This window comes from Dipodomys ordii, unplaced genomic scaffold (genome assembly GCF_000151885.1).
Source record: "Dipodomys ordii isolate 6190 unplaced genomic scaffold, Dord_2.0 Scaffold206, whole genome shotgun sequence".
NCBI lineage: Eukaryota > Metazoa > Chordata > Mammalia > Rodentia > Heteromyidae > Dipodomys > Dipodomys ordii.
In genome coordinates, this window is record NW_012267422.1 from 686,956 (window position 1) to 707,722 (window position 20,767).

At 39.5% G+C, this 20,767-nt stretch overlaps 1 protein-coding gene across 1 annotated transcript in view; it reads right to left on the reverse strand.

The window, feature by feature from the left end:
* The window catches only part of Lrrc16a (leucine rich repeat containing 16A), a 287,161-nt gene that overhangs the window by 149,159 nt on the left and 117,235 nt on the right, over positions 1-20,767 (reverse strand). The window contains exons 3-5 of the mRNA XM_013035187.1: positions 20,289-20,339; positions 13,883-13,942; positions 6,724-6,845 (exon numbers count right to left, since the gene is read on the reverse strand). Of these exons, the coding sequence (XP_012890641.1) occupies positions 6,724-6,845; positions 13,883-13,942; positions 20,289-20,339 (233 nt within the window). The remainder of the gene's footprint in view (positions 1-6,723; positions 6,846-13,882; positions 13,943-20,288; positions 20,340-20,767) is intronic.

Below are 20,767 nucleotides of genomic sequence, written 5' to 3' on the forward strand. Positions count from 1 at the left end.
GATAGGTAACCAAGGTATGTATACTTTTGGGAGGAGGGAGGGGATGGATGCCAGTATTGGAGCTTTAACTCAGGGCCTAGGGACTCATCTTTAGGATTTTTGCTCAAAGCTGGCATTCTATCACTGAGCCATGTCTTGACTTCCAGCTTTTTGGTGATTAATTGAATATAAGAATATCACGAACTTCTTTGTCTAGGCTGACTAAACCTTGTTCCTCAGATCTCAGCCTTCTGAGTAGCTAGGATTACAGAAGTGAGCCACTAGTGCCCAGCAGTGTACTTTTTTGAAACTTGTAACCACTAGAGAGAAATTTGTTATGTACAACTCTGACTGATTCCGCATTCCAACAGTACAGGCCTTCCAGCCCACCGCTCTGGATGGACATCTGTGGCCTCCAGCGGCACTGTGTCAGCACTTTCCAGGATTTCACATGATGCTCACAAACCTGCACTATTATCATTCCCATTTTACAGGTGAAGGCACTGAGGCACTAAGAAATAAATTAACTTACCTATAGTCATCCCCTACAGAATCTATCCCAACCTGCCACCTTCTGGTTTTGCCCTAGCCTTTCCCCATTCAAGTTTACCTAACAGCCCCCATGTAAGTATAATCGATACCTCACCCCAAAGTTCAAAAACCTTCATTAGCTCCCTAGTACCTGTCCTTAAGGCTCTTATTCAGAACTCTTTGGTTGGGGCTCACATGAGCTTCAACTCACAGTGGTAACCATAGGCTCCCCAACTCCAGCTAAGCTGAGCTGACTGCTCTCTCCAAAGACAAATGGCACCCATACAGTCTCCCTCTCTTCCAATCCCATCCTCGCCATCTTTGCCATCTGACTTCAGAACCTGGGCTACAGTCATACGGTAAACCCTGCCCCCCGCCCAGCCCCCTCTTTAAAAATAAAAAGAATAAGAAATCAAATGTCATTTTCTTGACATCCCAAGTTAAATGACTTTTCTCCTCTGAAATGTTAGGGTGCCAATTTTCCTGCTACCTTCTATTGTTTGTGGAACTTCCCTAACACTACCTTTGAATGGTAAAATCTTCTAAGGAAAGAAAAAGATCTTACTACTTCTCTATGCCTGCCTGAGGAAGTTCCTGAATTAACAATTTCTAAATTAATTCTAGCTTGTATCAATGACTTCATTTGCTGGGGGACAAACAAAAAAAAAATCTAGCTTCATTTTTTTTTTTTGGTCGGTCATGGGGCTTGAACTCTGGGCTTGGGCCCTGTCCCTGCACTCTTCAGCTCAAGGTGAGCGCTCTACCACTTGAGCCACAGCTCCACTTCCAGTTTTCTAGTGGTTTATTGGAGATAAGAGTCTCACGGACTTTCCTGCCCGGGCTAGCTTTGAACCACGATCCTCAGATCTCAGCCTCCTGAGTAGCTAGGATTACAGGCGTGAGCCACCGGCTTGGGCCCTGTCCCTGCACTCTTCAGCTCAAGGTGAGCGCTCTACCACTTGAGCCACAGCTCCACTTCCAGTTTTCTAGTGGTTTATTGGAGATAAGAGTCTCACGGACTTTCCTGCCCGGGCTAGCTTTGAACCACGATCCTCAGATCTCAGCCTCCTGAGTAGCTAGGATTACAGGCGTGAGCCACCGCCGCCTGGGTTCCTCAAATATCCTTTCTATTCTGAATAGTCTTGTGATTTGATGAGGGGAGGAGATGTAGTGTGTGTGTGTGTGTGTGTGTGTGTGTGTGTGTGTGTGTGTGTGTGTGTGTGTGTGTGTGTGTGTGTGTGTGTGTGTGTGTGTGTGTGTTCCTCAAATATCCTTTCTATTCTGAATAGTCTTGTGATTTGATGAGGGGAGGAGATGTCGTTTGTGTGTGTGTGTGTGTGTGTGTGTGTGCGCGCGCGCGCTACTACTAAGTTTTGAACTCAGGGCCTTGAAATTTTTTGCTCCTGGATGGCCCTCAAATTGTGATCTTTCTGATCTCAGCCCTCAGTACAGCTAGAGTTATGGGCATGAGTAATTAAAAATGTCATTTTGTGGAAGTAGCACTATGGCTCAAAGTAGAAGAGAACTAGCCTTGAGCAAAAGAGTTTAGGGAAGCTAGGCATTGGTGGCTCATATCTGTAATCCTAGCTACTCAGGAGGCTGAGATCTGAGGACAGTGGCTCCAAGCTGGCCCAGGCAGGAAAATCTGAGAGACTCTTATCTCCAGTTAACCACCAGAAAACTGGAAGTGGAGCTGTGGCTCAAGTGGTAGAGGGCTAGCCTTCAGTGGAAGAGCTCAGGGACAGCACCCAGGCCCAGAGTTCAAGCCCACAGAAAAAGAAAAGAAAAAGAGTTCAGGCCCCACAACTGACAGGAAAAAAAAGAAGAAGAAAAAGAAAAACATCCTAATATATAATTATAGGGAAAGTAATAGGAAAATATTGTGAATATTAATTTTAATTAAATAATTCTAGCTTTCTTACTAGCATTCTCTTGACCATAAGAAGATTGATTATACTTATATACATACTATTTTTTACATACTTGATTTTTATCTACGATGTTATTTTCAGAACTACATTTGGGTAAAACCAGAAAAATCAGGCCTTTGCAGGTATGGTTTCATTTATGTGTGTGTGTGTGTGTGTGTGTGTGTGTGTGTGTATCCAGGTATGGTTTCATTTATATATATATATGTATGTATGTATGTATGTAGATAGATAGATAGATATGTATCCAAAACTTACACTTTTCAATCGAAAGTGAGGGCTTCTCCAGTTCTATTTCCTGTTGATTCTCCTAGTTCCTGATACCTGCTCATAAGATACTTTTCTGTTCATCATTCCCCAGCAGAAAGTGACAAAAAAGTCTCTGTGTCAGGTACAGGTAATGTATTTGATGGGACAAATGACTTCAAGAAGGCTGAGGAGTTCAAACATAATTTCATATTCTTCCAATTTATTTTAAGCAGAACATATGACCTTACAGGAGACTAGCTTTGTTTTGTATATTCTATATTATTTATACACAGGAAATATTTCCCTCACTGCCAGCTCTGACTTAAGGAATATCAGGAATGTAGATGAAAGGAAACAGTAAACCACTCTTCCTCTCTGGTCACAGTAACCAATACAATATAATTATATGTTCCCCTGAAAAAAAATCCTGTAATTCGATCTAAGAAACTTTAAAGGTAAAATTCATACCATAGCAGTCACAAAATATTAAGAATTTATTATGACAAGCTAACTATGTGTGTTGAGTGGGGAAGAATAATGAAAGTCAAGAAGATTTAGATTATTTCATTTCTTTCCAAGTCTCCCCTCATCCTCCCCCCACCCCCCTCAGTCCTGGGGCTTGAACTCAGAGCCTGGGCACTCTTCCTAAATTTCTTTTGCTCAAGGCTAGCACTCTACCACTGGAGCCACAGCACCACCTCCAGCTTTTTCTGTTTATATGGTACAGAGAAATCAAACCCAGGGCTTCATGCATGCTAGGCAAGCACTCTACCACTAAGCCACCTTCCCAGCCCTTTCTCTACCTTCTCTAAACCCTGTCTATCCTTTCTCAGGTATATCTCACCTGCAAAGCCAATCTGTGCTTACCTCCCATGAATGACCAATTACTCCTTGTCTCAGCTGCATCAGGTCATATCAGCTCAAGAATCTATAGTTGGGAGGCAGGAGTAGGCTTCTAACTTCCATGTGCTCCCATGTCACATGATCCAGCAAGTGTTAGGCAGCGAAGTGAGAAATTCATGTGCTCATCCAAAATCTTATTCAGTGACTACTGTGTTCTGATGACTATGGACTGAAGGTTAATAAAGTATGAGCTTTGCTCAAGCAGCAACTATCCAGTCTACAGGAAACCATTATGCCCTGTGCTCAGTATCCCTCCCACCTTCACGGGATCTTGCTGTATTGATCTCAATAATTTTTACTGTCTGTCTGTCTGACTGACTGACTCAGGCCATTCTCCTCATTACAAGCACATGCTTTAACATTTCCCATTCTTAAAACCAACAAGAATCCCTGTGGTCTCTCCGAGCCCCCTAGTCACCTTTCATTTACCAATGGACACATAGCAGAAACTTAGTAAATACTCGTTGAATGTGTAAACACAAAAACAAATCATGATAATGCAAAGCAATGTGTGCCAGGACAAGAAGTGGTCAGAGGGCTCTACGGGCACATGAACCACAAGATTTTTCACAGACAAGAGGATACCTGAGCTGTGTCTTGGATAAAGGGTTTGTCATGATTTGGAGCTCATATATAGGTGTTAAAAATAGAAAAGATTAATTGTGCTGTTCAATAAGTCTTCTGTGTCTTACAACTTAAATTTTATCAGGAAGCCTAGCTATTATTCAACTGATGCAAGAAATAGATACTACTTCAACAAAAGAAAGATAATGGGTGACAGTATAAAGTATCAGTCTCATGGAGAAGAACTAGAGTTAGAGAGACTCGTCAGAAAATTGTTGCCCTAGAGAAAGTGAAACTCTGAACTACAGCAGTGAAAGTGATAAGCAAGATAAAATGCCAGACCAAGTGATATAAAGATAATAGGAAAAGAGCATAGCAGCCAATCAAATGTGAGTAATGACTAAGAGATCGATATGAATCAGTTCTTATCTCATGAGACTATGTGAAGAGCAAAGCCATTCCCTCAGAAAGACTATAAAACATAAGTAGATTTTGAGAGGAGTTCAGTTTGGGACCTACTGATGATGAGCTGTTTAGGGACATCCTTGCAAAGATGCCCAACAAGTAGACCAAAGGTAGAAGTGGAGATCTGTGGAATTGAGCAACCAAACACATATGGAGCAACTGCTTCTCAAGAAATGGAGACAATTATTTAATACTTGTTTCATATTAGTTACCTGAATTTTTTACACAAAGTTGCATGGAAACTGGATGACTGGGAACACTATCATAGTAAATGTTCTCTCAGAAGAAAAAATATTATGTGTATCAAAACAAAAATAATACAAACTGGCACTCCTTCCTCCCCACGTTCCTAAACCATTAAACACATAAATCTTCCTTTTAAAGAAAATAAAGTTGGGCAGAGTAGAGCAGGCCTATAATCTCAGCATTTGGGGAAGCTCAGGCAAGATTTTGGGTTTGAGGCTACCATGGATTACAGAGAAATACTCATCCATTACAGAGAAAGAGTAATTCATTATAAAGATTCTGTCTCAGAAAGAAAGATAATGCTCTAAAGTGTCCTTAAAGTTCAGATATAAGACCTTACTAAATAAGGCTGTGCTTAAGGATTTTCTTATTTTCACCAGTGTTCATTTGGAATGAAAGGAGGACATGTGACTGGAGACAGTCACGTGACTAGAAAATAGTTTCACAGGAAGTGAGTTGTAGTTACTTGAACTGACCGTTATCTAGATAGACCTCTACTGACTTTAAGGACGATGTGGAAACCTTTCCTAAGGAAGATTTACTTCTGTGTATTCCCCATTGCCAACACTGATTAATCCTCTACCCCCACAGGCCTGCAAGGCACCTCCTAGCACACATGTGTGTGACTAGAGATCAGTAAGACCAGAAATTCTAGCCAGGCAGGAGCCGAGGACTGGCCTGGCTCACCCCTTCCACCTACTAACATGAGGCCAGGCACACTCCACTCCCACAAAACCTAGCCACGCTGGCACTCAGACTCATGCTTCAGAAAGGAGGAACCCCCAGAAATTTCATGCAAGGCCAGCCTCTCCCTTCTGTTATGCTCACTTCTTTGGAGGGGAGAAAACAGACAACACAGTGGAGAGCTCTGAACAGAACCAAGCAGGTCTCCTGAAGATAGAGGTTGAAAGGGAGTTCTGAACTCTGAGTCCCCTTCCATTACCCCAATGGTTTGAAAGACACTTTACAGGGAAATGTACCATAACTATAAACAGCTCCCAAAAGTCCCCTCCCACCACTCTCCAACTGTAAACTCTATTATTCAAGACTTGAAACAATTAACAAAAAAGTAGTGCTAATAAAGAGCATGTATCAACAAAAATTACCAATGTCTACTAGGCATTTGTGGCTCATGCCTATAATCCTAGCTACTCAGGAGGGTGAGATCTGAGTATCTCAGTTCAAAGCCAGACCAGGCAGAAAAGTCCATGAGATTCTTATCATCAATTATCCAGCAAAAAGCCAGGAGTAGAAGTATGAGTCAAGTGGTAGAACATCAGCCTTGAGCAGGAAAAGAAAGCATGAGGCCCCAAGTATGAGATCCTAAATTCAAGGTCCAGTCTCTCTCTCCTCTCTAGTATCCCTAATGTGTATTTCAGAAAACTAAGAGGAAATTCAAAGTACCTACTTTTTTTAGTTAGTTTTATTACTATACTCTCACTGAAAAGCTAAAAAAAAATAGAAACCAACAAGAAAAAGGAAGAACAACTCTAGCCTATTAAGTTAATATACTTGATGCCTTAATATAAATATTCAGTCCCTGGCATTCTGCTAATTGCTCAGAGTAGAATCATATTAGGGTAAATCCAGAGTTACATTAGAAAGCTTTGTGTTTTAGTTTTATGAGTACAAGTTAAAGGACTGCCAAATCCTTCATCAATTTTTTTTAATAAGGCGCAGTCCTAACAGAAAACCTCAGAGATAAAGTCCAAGGACTTGAATGCTTTTTAATGTCAAAGAGAAGAAGAAGTCTGAGAGGGGAACTAGGTGAAGGAGGAAGAGGAAGGTATGTGTGCATTTAGCATTTTGAGGAAGAACAAGACCTTTGCTCTCCTAAGCCTTCCCCCAGAAAACTCACACTGGAGAGAGGCCAGGAAAGATCTTCCGCAGGCACGTGCCAATGTGTGCCAGCACATCACTCACGTCTTCTGGAGATGCCATCTTCATGGAAATGTTGCATTTCTCAGTTTCCACAACCATCTGCAACAACAGGGTGGGATACTTCTTAATAAGAAGTCCAATCTCTTCCTTTCGGAATGTTAAACATGGTAAATGATGCAGTCACACAGAAATACACTATTACAATAGCAACTTTTCAACAAGCACTTCCTTGGGTCTGGGTGTGGTGGCACAGGCCTACATTCCAGCACTCAAGCAAGAGGATCTTGAGTTTGAGCCCAGCCCAAACTATAAAGCAAGATCTTGACTCAAAAATACAAATGTTATTTTTTAAAAAGGAAGTAGATGCCCAGTGCCAGTACCCAGCTACTTAGAAGACTGAGATCAAGAGGGTTATGATTCTGCCCAACCCAGGCAAAAAAAAAAAATCTGAGACTCCAATGTCCAAAAAAAAAATCTGAGACTCCAATGTCCAAAATAACCAGGAAAAGGCTGGGCTGGAGTCATGGCTGCATCATGAATCATTAGCTGTGCATGCAAGCCAAGTAAGCATGTTGGGATTATAGGTGTCAGCCACTATATCTGGCTTAATTTTTCCTTATTTTTGAGACTATCTATGTGACCTCATTCTCAGCAGTTTTTGGTCTGAGTTAGTCTTTGCCTAGCATTGAACCTGATGTGACAGCTTGTTACTCTGCTATTTTAATATATTCCTTTCTACATATCTCCTCTTCTTAGGAAGGTTGAAGTTTTCATAAACCCTTGATTTTTCCTTTGCTCCCAGGCAAAATAATAATAACTTACATTTAAACATTTTACACCATTTTTTAGCTTTGAAAAATGTGGATCCTTTTTTTTAAATGAAAGTAACATATTGCCCAAAGGTATTCACAGGAAGACATAGGCATACACTAGAGAGCAGGAATATGAGAGATTTTGTTGAGATTGCTTCTCAGGAAAAAGCCTTGGTGAAAATAATATGTGAGGAGGAGGTCAATTTGAATCTACCAGTTTGGCCTTTAGAAACATCTGCTTCAGTTTTCAGATGTTTCTGATACGCTCCTACTCTCTACCTATGTATAAGAATCTTCAGAGAGCTGTAAACTAACAGGCACTTTAAGGAAATGCTTCTACTTTGGGGAGGGTGGGAGAAAAAGCAGAAGTGAGATTTGATTCCGTGAGTTCATGAAACCCTCATATCAACTCATCTTTTTAGCTAGGCACAGCAGTGCACACAAATCATTCGAGCTACATGAAAACTGTAAATAGAAGGATTATGGTCCAGGACTACCCAGTATAATTGAGACCTATTAAAAAAAATAATTAAAGCAAAAAGAGCTGGAGGCATGGCTCATATGGTAGAGCATCCACCAAAGCAAACACAAAGCCCTGAGTTCAACACCCAAGGCTCCACCAAAATGTAAATCAACCTGAAAAGGAGAGTAGGTCACAAAAGGGACAGGTTGATGATGGACACATTTTCATTTTGTAAAAAATCCATGTGAATTGCTGTTTTCAAAAACAGATGGCATTATCTTGATTCTAAAAGTATGCTAATTATGCAAATGCAGTCATCTTGGATTATGACTCCAACAAAATATTCTCACACATTTCAATCTTGTTTTTACTTAACACAAAAACACTATGAGGGAACAATATATGTACAATTAAGCAATTCCATGAACAGTATATATACAATTAAGCAGTTCCATGAATAAATCACCTTTTACAGTCTGCTTTAGATCTTCCTAAACTGAGCCAAACTAAAGCTATCTCTGAACCTATTTATGTTAAAAAGAGAGAGTAATGCAAGGTATTCGTCACAAGGATGAGACCAAAGTATAAGGTCCTACCAATGTTACTTTGTCATAGGAAGCCCTAGAGGAATTTGCCAACATGTATTTCATAAATATTGCCTCTGCATCAGTTAGCAGTGCCAAAGAAAGAGAGGGGAGAGGAGTATTATATTCTCATTTTTAACATTCTATAAGACATTAGTGTAAAAGCCTTTAAAATTCTCTAGGCAAAGTCTGCATTTGTCTTCTATAGGGTAAACTACGGGATTCATAAAACTCTACTCCCTGAAAAAAAACAGCAAGCATTATTGTACATGAGGGTTTATACCTGGAGGTGTTTACTAACCAACCCCATTTCCTCCCTGAGGGTTCTTAAGTCAGATCACAGCTGCTCAGAGCAGTCAGGCTCATATGTTCATACGCACATATATGTGCACATGCATGAGTTTATGTTGTTGTGCACTTTTGTTTTTGTATTGGTCCTGGGCCTTGAATCAAGGCCTAAAAGCTGTCCTGCTAAGCTTTGTTTTTGTTGTTGTTGTTATTTGTTTGTTTTTTGCTTAAGGTTAGTATTTCTATCACTTGAGCCACAGTTCCACTGCTGGCTTTTCCTGGTTAATTGGAGATAAGAGTCTACTGGACTCTTCTGCTGAGCTTGGTTTGAATCTCAATCCTCAGATCTCAGCCTCCTAAGTAGATGGGATTACAGGTGTGAGCTACCACTGGTACCTGGCAACATGCATGTTTATAAGAGCCAGATAAACAGATCATCAAGTCTGTGCTTGACACCTCCACCTCCTATCTTCCCTCCCTGGGTAATTATATTTTCACCACAGGGTACTTCTCTATTTTTCACATCCAGTGTACATCTATTCAGTTCATAGTTCGTGTGCAGGGAATTAGTAATTAGCTTATTCTAATTCTGCTTAAAATCTTAACACATAATCATCCCTAATTGCACAGGATTGAGTGGAATGACAGGGAAGAGAAAAGGTGACAGGTTGGGGAAGAAATGAGGCCTTTGAATTCAACATTATGTGAGAGCAGTCACAAAAGCCCTGGCTAAGATGTCACCACCTTTGCATAATGTAAAGAGCTCAACAAAGCCACAGAGGTGGAATCCACATGATACATCATCTGGAGGGGGGGGGGGGTGGAGGAGAAGCAGGAGGAGGAGGAGGACTCTTAGTCAAATACCATTTTCCCTTCTTTCTCTGATGGGAAGAAACAAAAGTGTCTGAAACACTCCTTAATTTTATCTGGAAGTATATGTAGGTTGCAGTATGCTTGATCTCCAGTACCACAAAAAATAAACACAATCTAAATTAGAATGATAACCAGATATAAGGCATAGTATCTTGTTAATGATTCAAACTTCCAATTCCATTCCACCTTTTTTAAGCTAGAAAACCTGACTAAATTTAACAGGCAGCATTTTTTAAAGCCAATCCCCAGTCCAATCTATGAGGTTTCTTTTCTCTAGTGGAAACAGGAAGAGGTGGCTAACCTGTACCACTCCATGACAAAGCAAACAATCCAACTTTATAGATGGAAGGGGACAAGCAATACCAAAAGCAAGAGTTCAGCTGCACAAGAAACAATCTTAGCTATTCAGTAACTATATGTTACTCCTAGTCTCTATTTACTAACCATGAATAAAACTGGAGGACCTGAACATTTCATTCATACACAATCCAATGAGGCTATGTTCTGGGAAATTTCCCTGAATTTATAAACTGTAACTGGAGATAAAAATAGCAATGACCAAAACATTAATAAATCCCAGAGAACATTAGCAATGGAATACTAATAGATAGCAAGTACCATAGACAGATGCTATTATCTGTATGGTAAGAGTTAATCACAACCAAAGACTCCAGGAACCTGAGGCTAGAAAGGCTACTGGTTCTCAACCCTTAGAACACAGAGAATAAAATAGTGCACTTAAAATAGTGAATATTTAATAAATATATATTTACCAAATATTTGTCAAATCTATGTCTCTCTGTGTGTGTATGTATGTATGTGTGTATCTACTGGAGACTTAGTGAATCCTAATTTTCTGGTGTCATATTATGTATGTGTACTGTGAATGTGGTAGAGGTGAGGGTATGGGCTGGAGACTGGCCTGAAACTGTGATCCTTCCATCTCTACCTTCCAAGTTCCAACTAGCTGGAATTACAGGGGTAAGCCCCTATCAAGGCTATTGTGGGGCTCAGGTAGGCTACTTTCTACCCAGTCTCTCTGAATGGTAGGAGGAGCTAGGACCACTAAAAGTGATTAAGATCCATTCCTGTAACCACTTGAGAGAATGCTGTGTTATCAACATCTTTTCTCATAATACAAAGGTCTGAATATAGATGCCAGTACTGGGGCTTAAAATGCAAGGTCTTGAGCTCTTGCTTCAAATTTTTATTTTGCTCATACTTGGTGCTCTACCACTTGAGGCACACCTCCACTTCTGGCTTTTTTACTGGCTAATTGACGATGAAAGTCTCTCAGCTTTGTCTACCTGGGCTCGCTTCAAACCTCAATCCTCAGATCTCAGTTTCCAGAATAGCTAGGACTACAAGTGTTAGCCATTGGCACCTGGCCCTGATCACATTTTGAATATAACATTAACATTAGCATCTTACCAATTCCTTCTGATCCTGTCTCAATCCCCAAATAATAAGCATAAACATTTCTGAATTAAGACTCTGGTTACATCTATTATACCATCATTCATGAGTACTCATTCTACATATGTTTGACCATTTGGGCAAACATATGTTATCATGATTTTTTTCCCAACTGTAGTCACTGGAGAATGATAAACACGTAGGATAAAACATTGCTCTAAGATTTAATATGAAAAAGTTCCAAGATTTGTATGTCATCTCAATTGATATAAAGTGACAAATTCTAATTTTTCTTTTAGGAAAAATACTGGTAAACCACATATTCAAATACAAACTTTTTTTTATAGTTCTAGAAAGCAAAGTAAGAGGTATAAGAAACAAAATAAAGATACAAAATTGATAAAATGGAAAAAAATCCATAAAACCTCAAAGAAGATTCTTTTTTCTTTTGAGCAGATGAAGAAAAGGGGTAAGCTTCTAACAAAACTAAGAGAAGCCGGGCACTGGTGGCTCATGCCTGTAATCCTAGCTACTCAGGAGGCTGAGATCTGAGGATGGTGGTTCAAAGCCAGTGCAGGCAGGAAAGTCCCTAAGACTCTTATCTCCAATTAACCACTAGAAAACCGGAAGTAGTGCTGTGCCTCAAGTAGTAGAGCACTAGCCTTGAGCTGAAGAGCTGAGGGACAGGGCCCAGGCCCAGAGTTCAAGCCTCACAACCAAAAAAAAAAAAAAAAAAACAGGAAAATAGAAAATCATATTATCATTGTCAGTAATGATATTCTACAGCTCTTAAGAGAATAACAGTTGGATACCATAAACTATTTTGTATTCATAAATTCAACAACTTACATAAAACACAAATAACCAAAATATGTTCAAGAAGGATAACATGAATGAATGAATCTACTACATATCTATGAAAGAATCAGAATTTCTCCAGGTGTGGGGGCGCACACCTGTAATCCCAAACTCAAGAGGCTGAGTCAGGTGGTTCATGGCCAGCCTGGCTACACAATAAGATCAGACTACAGAGTGATTCATTGTCTTAAAAGAACAAAGGCTGAGAATGAAGATTACTGGTAGAGCACTGAGCCTTGGACATATCTCACAAGACATTTAGGAGCAAGATACCCATGGAGGAGTATGTCTCAACAGCAATAGACAAGAAAAAGAAAGAAAAGCCACTCACACTGAAAATAAAAAGTATGTACATTCACAAATGGCACCATCACTGTAGAAAGTGATGATCATAAAACCACTAGGTAAGTATAGAAATATGAGCAGGATGCAAGACCAATACACAAAAATCAGCTATATTTCTAACATCAGCAAGAAAAAATTCAAAGTTGAACTTGAAAAAAAAGTACCAATCAAAATATGAAATACAAGTACCTGACAAAAGACATACACTGAAAGCTATAACAAAATACTGTAAGAGATATTAAGACTTACATAAATTCAATACATATAATTTTACTTGTGTATGTATGCATATATGTGTATATGTATGCACAGGTATGCATACACATACAGATTTCTGGGATCAGAAGACTCCATATTATAAAGATGCCAGTTTTCCCCAAGATGATCAGTAAATTCAATGTAATCCCAATGAAAATCCCAGCAGACTTTGTGCAGGCACGGAAGTGATTCTAAAATCCATGCAAAATTGCACAGGTCCTAAAATCACTACAACTATTCCTAAAAAGAATGAAGTCAGAGGACTAGCACCATTGGCTTCAGGTCTTACTATAAAGTTAAAGTTATCAACTTTATGTGGTAGTGGCATAAAGACAGACCCCAGCAGCAGGATTTCAAGACTAAAAGCAGATCCATACTTCAGTGGACAACTGATTCATCCAAGGGAAAACTAAGTTCAGTAAGGAAACAATAGACTTTCCAACATATCACACTGGAACAAGTAGGTATCCTCTACAGATACAGAAAATTTTTTTAAAAAAATTTAACTTTGATCTATACATTGCTTCACACACAAACATTACTGTAAAACACGAGCTCAGAATGTAGGATATTTAAAAGATAACAAACATTCTGTATAACATTCTGTATAAACAGCATACAAAATAAAACAGCACTCAGCAAACAAAGGGAATAACTATTGAGACACGCAACAGAATTGATCAATATCAGAATAATTAAACTGAATGAAAGAAGGCAGACAGGAAAGAGTACAGTACACGACATGATTCCATCCAAATACAATTTTAGAAAATGCAAGCTACCCTATAGTGATAGAAGGCAGATGTCTTCTGGATAGATACAGTGTTTCTAAGGTGTACTAGGAAACTTCATGGATATACCTAGGACAAAAGTGATTAATTTACACTCCACTGCATTTACTTACAACTCAATAAATTGTTTTTAATACCCCAAAAAAATTATTTATCACTATATTCTAAGAAAAGTCCTTACACAGTACTGTATCACTGCTATGTAGCTTTAGTATAAATTAAGTTTTACAAAATCTCTCACATTTACATCACCAGCTGGCATTAGAGCTAATCCATTCTCTTCAGGTATGTATGTTCTTTATTGAAACAAATTCACAGCCCCGTCCACACATAGCCTCTAACTGAGTCATTCCCCACTTTCCCCTTGTAACAAAAGAATAGAGGCTTCCTCCTTTCAAGAAAGGAAAATGGTGACATACAGCGACAGGTTTCTGGGGTTCACACTCACCTGAGCTGGCTTGCTACAGATGACGCCATGAATCTCCAGGTAGCTGAAGGTTAGCTCGAGCTGTAATTGAAGGGAGAAGGGGAAACAGAAGCCCATAATGAACATTCAAAACATATAATACAAAGTTTAAAAAAAAAGCTGTAATTAGAAATAGTCTGAGGGCAAATAAGATTTGAAGGTAGGCTGGCTTAGTACTGCCATCCAAGGAGATAGGACTAAAATGGATCATATCTAAGAAGAAGTAGTACTCACTGTACTAGAGTATGAGAGAGGGAGGGAAGTGCATGCCTGACCTTGTAGATTCATCCAGGGACAAACGTAATTCAACAGGCTTTGTACCTGAAATCCACCATTTAAATTCTGAGGAAATGAGCTATCCAAATACACTTTTCCCCTTTTTACTGTTGCTTCCAAAGGTTTCATTTAAAAAAAAAAAACAGTCACTGTAGTTTGCCCCTTCCTCAGCTCTTACAGATTTGTGTAACATGCTGATGACCTACCTACCTATTAGAGTCATTCTTGCTCTAGGGCTTGTACAAAATTTCATGTTTAGCCCAATACAATATTGGAGAATTTGAAAATATGTTTAACTGACAGTGACAAGTACACAGTCAAATAAAACTCCACTTTCTCTGTATGTAACTAAATGATCAGTTCCGTTATTTATTTATGCACTTATTTATTTTTGCAGTGCTGGCAATCAAGTCAATGCTTTTCACATATACTCCACCACTGAGCTACGTCCTTAGGGCTACTTTCTATTTTACTAAATTTCCCTTCTTCTCTTTTGCTATAATCAGCAACTGCTTTTCCATCAAAATATCCTCCATGCTTCCTCCTTTGTCCATTTGCCTGATCAGTAGCCACCAATCTTTCTTTGTCTCACTTCAGCACAATCACAAAGCATGACACTAAAGAAAACTGGTGATTGGGTTGGATTGTTTTCCCTAAAAATATGCAGTTTGTCCCTTAGTATTCCTGAGGGATTCCAGAATGCCTTGGACTCCTTGGGATATTAATATCTGCGACTGTGCCAGGCCCTCAAATAGGGTGCAGTAGTTGTATATACACATCCTCCAGTGTAGTATAAGTCATTCTAGATTACTTGCATTGCTTAATACAATGTAAATGGTTACTTAGTATACTATGTAAGAGATAATGACCAGAAAAAGGTCCATGAAGAGGTCATTTTTCAAAATGGTTTCTCTTTCTGTTAACTGAGTTTTCAGGGGTAAAGCCTACCAAAACAGAAGGTCAATTGCAATGATTTAAAAAGAAAACAAGCGGGGCCAGGAATGTGGCTTAGTGGTAGAGTGCATCCCTAACATTCATGAAGCCCTGGGTTCAATTTCTCAGTACCACATAAACAGAAAAAGCTAGAAGTGGCACTGTGGCTCAAGTGGTAGAGTACTAGCCTTGAGCAAAAGAGCCCAGGCCCCGAGTTCAAGCCCCATGACTGGCAATAAAAAAATAACAAGAGCCAGGTGTTGGTGGCTCATGCCTATAATCCTCCCTAATCAGAAGACTGAGATTTGAGGATCCCAGTTGGAAGCCAACCCAGGAAGAAAAGTCCCCATGAAACTCTTATCTCCAATAAACTACTCAAAAAACGGAAGTGCTATGGCTTAAGAAGTAGAGCACTAGCCTTGAGCACAAAGAGGCTCAGGGACAGCACACAGGCCCTGAGTTCAAGCCTCACAACCAATAAAAACAGCCAAAAAATAAAAAAAAAGAACAAGAGCCAAAGCCACAAACGGACTTAATTCTGCACCCTTATTTATAGTGTATTGACATAAAAAAAAAAAGGAACAAAAAAATCTGCAGTTAGACCTTTAGAAACATGACAAGACTTTGGAAATGGAAAAAGAATCTGTTCTGGTATTTACTTAGTCAACTGGCAGACATTTGTGGGAAGCCTACTATGTACCAGAATGGGATACTGAAAGAGGAATGAGACATATATTTTGTCCTATGAGAGTTAAATGCAGCCTTGAAGGCACATATTTTAAAACATTCAATTAGTTTCCTTACCTATTATTACCAAGATCTATACTTGGCTTAGTTTTGAAAAATCATTTAAAGGAGGGAATCATTTTCTAAAAGTTAGACACACCTACTTTCATTATTTTCACTTTCAGCTCATAAAATGCATTCTCATTTGTCATTTTTTTTATAGCCCTAAAGTTTTTCTTTGAGTTGCGCTTGCTAATGGCCTTTCAGTGGCCTTTCTCTATGAGCCAACCCACAGTCCAGGGCTCCTAGACCCCAATTCAAGTCTCTTTAGATATGGACTGAGAATGCAAAGGCACTCGCTAGGCAAGCTGGGGGCAAAAGTTTTTCCAGGTCATTATGTTCCTCACCCTTTCCTCAAATTTTAATCATCATATAATGCTAAAAGGGAACAACTTTTTCTAAATAATTTACTTATTTCAATATTCAATGTTTCATAGACACGTCTTATTGTATACATATCATTTCTATGTGCAATGTCTTTCACTTAAAAAATGACATTGTGATCATAACTACTGTAAATGAGTCTGGAAATAAAATAAATCATTGCTGCTCAGAGAGGGCAACTCATTAACAGATAGAAGCAGGTTCAATCAGGTACATTTTCTTTGTTTGTTTGCTTTTGCAGGTGCTGGGGCTTGAACTCTGGGCCTAAACGCTGTCCTTGAGTTCCTTTTGCTCAAGGATAGCACTCTACCACTTGAGCCACAGTGCCACTTCCAACCAGGTACATTTTCTTATAGCTGGCAATCATAAATACACAGCTGGCATCAGTCAGTATCATCAGGGATAAAAATGGACACACCTAGTTGATTTAGCTTGTTGAAGTTAGTTGGAAGTCAATTAAAATGCTTCCACTGAGTCAAGTATGTTAGCACAAGCCTATAATCCCAACACTTGGTAGGCTGAGGCAGGAATATCATGAGTTGAGGCCACTGGGCTACAAATGAATCCCTGTCTCAAAAGAAAAAAAAAATTAAATAGCTTCTTATCCTGTACAAAGGGTCTTCACTAGAGACCCAGGAAAGACTGGTAACATTTCAGTAGGCCATGAAAAAAGACTTGAAGAATAACTTCAAGTTTTATAAGCAAGCAGGGCTAAAGAATTCGCAACTGCATAAAACACTAAAAGAGCCAAGACAAAACGGAAAGTGAAAAAATAGAACCTGTAGGTTCAGCAATCAATAAGCAATGACTGGCTCCTTCGGTGATTAGTCAGGGTTCTGGGTTTTTATTAGCAGTGCGAAGGGCCGTCCCTAAGACACCCTGAAAGGCATGGCAGCAAGGCTCAGGTGATTCTCCCATCTTCACCCCTCAGGCCTTGGCTCCCAGTCCTTGATACCAGTCCACCCCGAGACAGTCTGAAGAACACGGTTAGGTTAGATTTATAGACAAAAGCAGACAAGAGGACTAGTTAGGAAGCTGACAGAGGTGCAAATAGCATGAAGAAGAACTGAGGACATTTTAAGCTCAGAACTAAAGATACTATTGATTGATTAGGTAACAGGAAGGAATTAGCTAGATTGCTTTTCCAGTCTCATATCAACCTACTCCAACCTGTAGCAAGCCAGTAACCATCCCCTCCAGCTGCAGAGCAATTCTAAAAGTCTTCACATAGGTGCCTATAGCAACTTCACTATTTCACAGGCAGTAGTTCATGCTGCAACTCCCCATTTGGGGCTAGGTCCTGCCTACCTTCCCAAGCTTCTCCCTCTCACCACAGCTTCCTCCACCGCCCTCGGCCTACATGCCAGCTTCCCAGATGCGTGGTGCTCTTTCACACTGCTAAACCTTTGCCTAGTTTATCTGAAGTGATCCTTTAATCTAGATTGTCTACAAACCCTCCCTTGATCTGTTCACTACCCCCACCCCAACGCACAGTTAGGGTCTTTGGGTGGTGGCAAGGCTCTGTTCTTCATCTGGCTGTGCCTACAGGGCTATTCCTTTTGTGAGTAATTACTGAGATGTGCATCCGTGTCTTACACATTGTTATGCATGTGGGATCACCTCCTAGCTACACTAAAATATAAAAGAGAACATGCCCCACTTTTCATAGAACTTTAAACCAAAGAAAAACACATTGTATTAATCAATGCCCATAAAAAAGAGAAGCTACTTATATGATGATCCGTGCCTATTTTATATTAATACTCTTGAGTGTAATCATTTGCCCAGAGAGTTCATATGACTGGCACTGGTTTTACACCCCAGCCAAGCCTTACCCTGATACATGCAAACCAGCTTTCTCTAAGGGGCAAACCTGGAGGCAGATCACTCTGAATCAAAATCTACATTTCTTATTCATGATCCTGACACTGAAAAATCAGAAGTAATGTTGAACCTTCTCTAGCCAGTTCAAAACTGAGTCTCTCCTCAGGGATAGATCAAAAGGAAAAGATGAGATCCCCTCACAGGAAGGGCAGGTGACATGTCAACTCTTCTGCAATGGAGCACTTCACAGGAGGGATAGTGCTGGCTTACTTCATCTCCTTACATACTACACCACTCTCAGGTATTTTAATAGCTAGATATTTGAACCAACTTCAGTGTCATTATAATAGACTTTATTCATAACATATTATATAGATTTATTTTATATTATCAAAAGGGCAGGATACTGGTGGCTCATGTCTATAATCCTAGCTACTCCAAAGACTAAGATCTGAGGATCACAGACAGAAAAGTCTGTGAGACTCTTATCTCCAATTAATTACCCCCAAAAAAGCCAGAATTGTGTGGCTAAAATGATAGAGTGCTAACCTTGAGTTCAAACTAAAGGACAATACCCAAGTCCTGAGTTCAAGCCCCAGTACAAGCAAAGAGAAAGAAAGAGAGAAAAAGAGAGAGAAAAAACACTTGGAACCAAAAAAAAATGTTCATTGGAGAACTTTTTAAGAATTAAAATATGTAGTAAAGGTGGAAAGGGAAAGAGGGAGAAAAATGAGGGAGGAGATAATAAGTTAGACAATAAATGTACTCACTACCTTACTTATGTAGCTGTAACCCCTCTATACATCACCTTGACAATAAAATTAAAGAAAACAATTTTTCAATAGTTAGAAAAAAGAAAAACTGTGTAGTAAGGCTCACAGAAGTCATGATAAAAATCTCTATTTCTTAAATATGTAGTAGGTGAGGCAGTTCAACTCAGCAAAAAGTGGAAAGAGTAGGACTGGGTGAATCTGATATTTTTCTCTCATTTGTTACTTGTGAATTTTTATGCATGTCAACTTACCACTCATGGCTTCTGCAAGAACAAAGAAATGATGTGCTTTGAAAATTCTTATAGGCAATTCATTAAGTTCAGGTAATAACACTGTAGTTAAACCAGACCTTTACTGTCAAACTCTTCAACAATTAGAATCATCCACATATCCTAATAGTGGAAGTATAACCATAGGCAAGTTACTGAACTTCCCCCTGCCTCAGTTCGCTCATCTGTACAATGGGGATGATAATAGAGTCCATATTATGGTTTTCAGAAGATTCTTTTAAAGATTAAATTGCTTACTAATTGCTATTAAATAATTCTCAATAAATTTTATTTATCAATCATATCTTTAGGGGGAAAAAAATCTCTGTATCCTGTTCCATTTTGTCAATATAAAAATGACCACTCTCTTCTGGCTACTGTAAACAAAGGGGAGCCATAATTATGCCTCTTTCAGAAACTATGAACTCAGACCACTTGAAATAAAAGGCAAGTCATGAAAATTGCTAAATAGACCTTTGCAGAACAGAACAATTGCCATGTTCTTTTTCATAGACAACTCAGGGGACAGGAAGAAGGGGCTGCTGTAGCCACCGTTCTGTAGTGCATTCTTCAGTACTATGAAAGTTATTTCCTACATGTCAAAACCTGAGAAGAATCTGCCATTGAGTGGAACTGAAGGAAACAGTTGATTTTAAACAATGCAAACCAAGCCCCAGAAGAGGAAGACAGGCAACTGGGAGGTACTGCCTCGTGGACCAAAAACACAAAATGTTCCATCACTTTTCTTGGAAAGCCTTTACACAAAGAAAGGGCAAAAGCAGTTTAAAAAAATGTCATCATAACCTTTAGAAGCTTTGTGGAAAGGAAGAAAAGGCAAGTGGACTTAGAGAACTCTGACCTAAATCATTAAGTCGACAAACTGAAGTATGAATATGTATTATAAGCATTTGTGTGTGTGTATGATGCAAGTACGCATGCATGTGTGATGTGTGTGTTGAGTCTGTGTTAGCATGTTATGTGCATGTATTTCAATGTGCACTACTGAGTGTCCGTATGCATGAGTGCATGTGTATGTAGGTATGAGCCTGAGTGTATGTGGGGAGTGTGTGTCTGTGTGTCTGTGAGAGAGAGGGAGAGAGGGAGACACAGGGGGGGTGGGGAGATAATACCTTCACTACTTACCTTAGTAGGGATTCGAGCTGTAACAAGGAAGGCTCGGCATGATGTAAGCACCTGTAAGAGAAAAGCAGCAGCAGCACAATCAGTACCAAAAATGAGCCTTGCTGGTAAGGATTTGAATGATACTGAAGCCTCAGAAGCCTCGATCTCATTGTTGTGCCTGGGTCTTGATTCAGTATCACAATATGGCTTGACTCCTGCTGTGGAAGAAAAATAAGTGACCTAGGATGGCATCTTGGCTCTTTATCATGATCCATATTGAACAAATCACACATGAAATCTCAAAGAGAGAGACAGCACCTATGATAGTAAAATAGTTATCTTCTGTATATAAACAAGCCTCACTCCACTCACTACATCAATGGCAAACTTCACCAAAAAAAAAAAAAGCTTAATTCTTGGTCAACCTTTACATTCTCAGGACTTCAGCTGACAACACTTGCTGCAAGGCAGCAAAATCAGCCTCCACACCCAAGAGATCT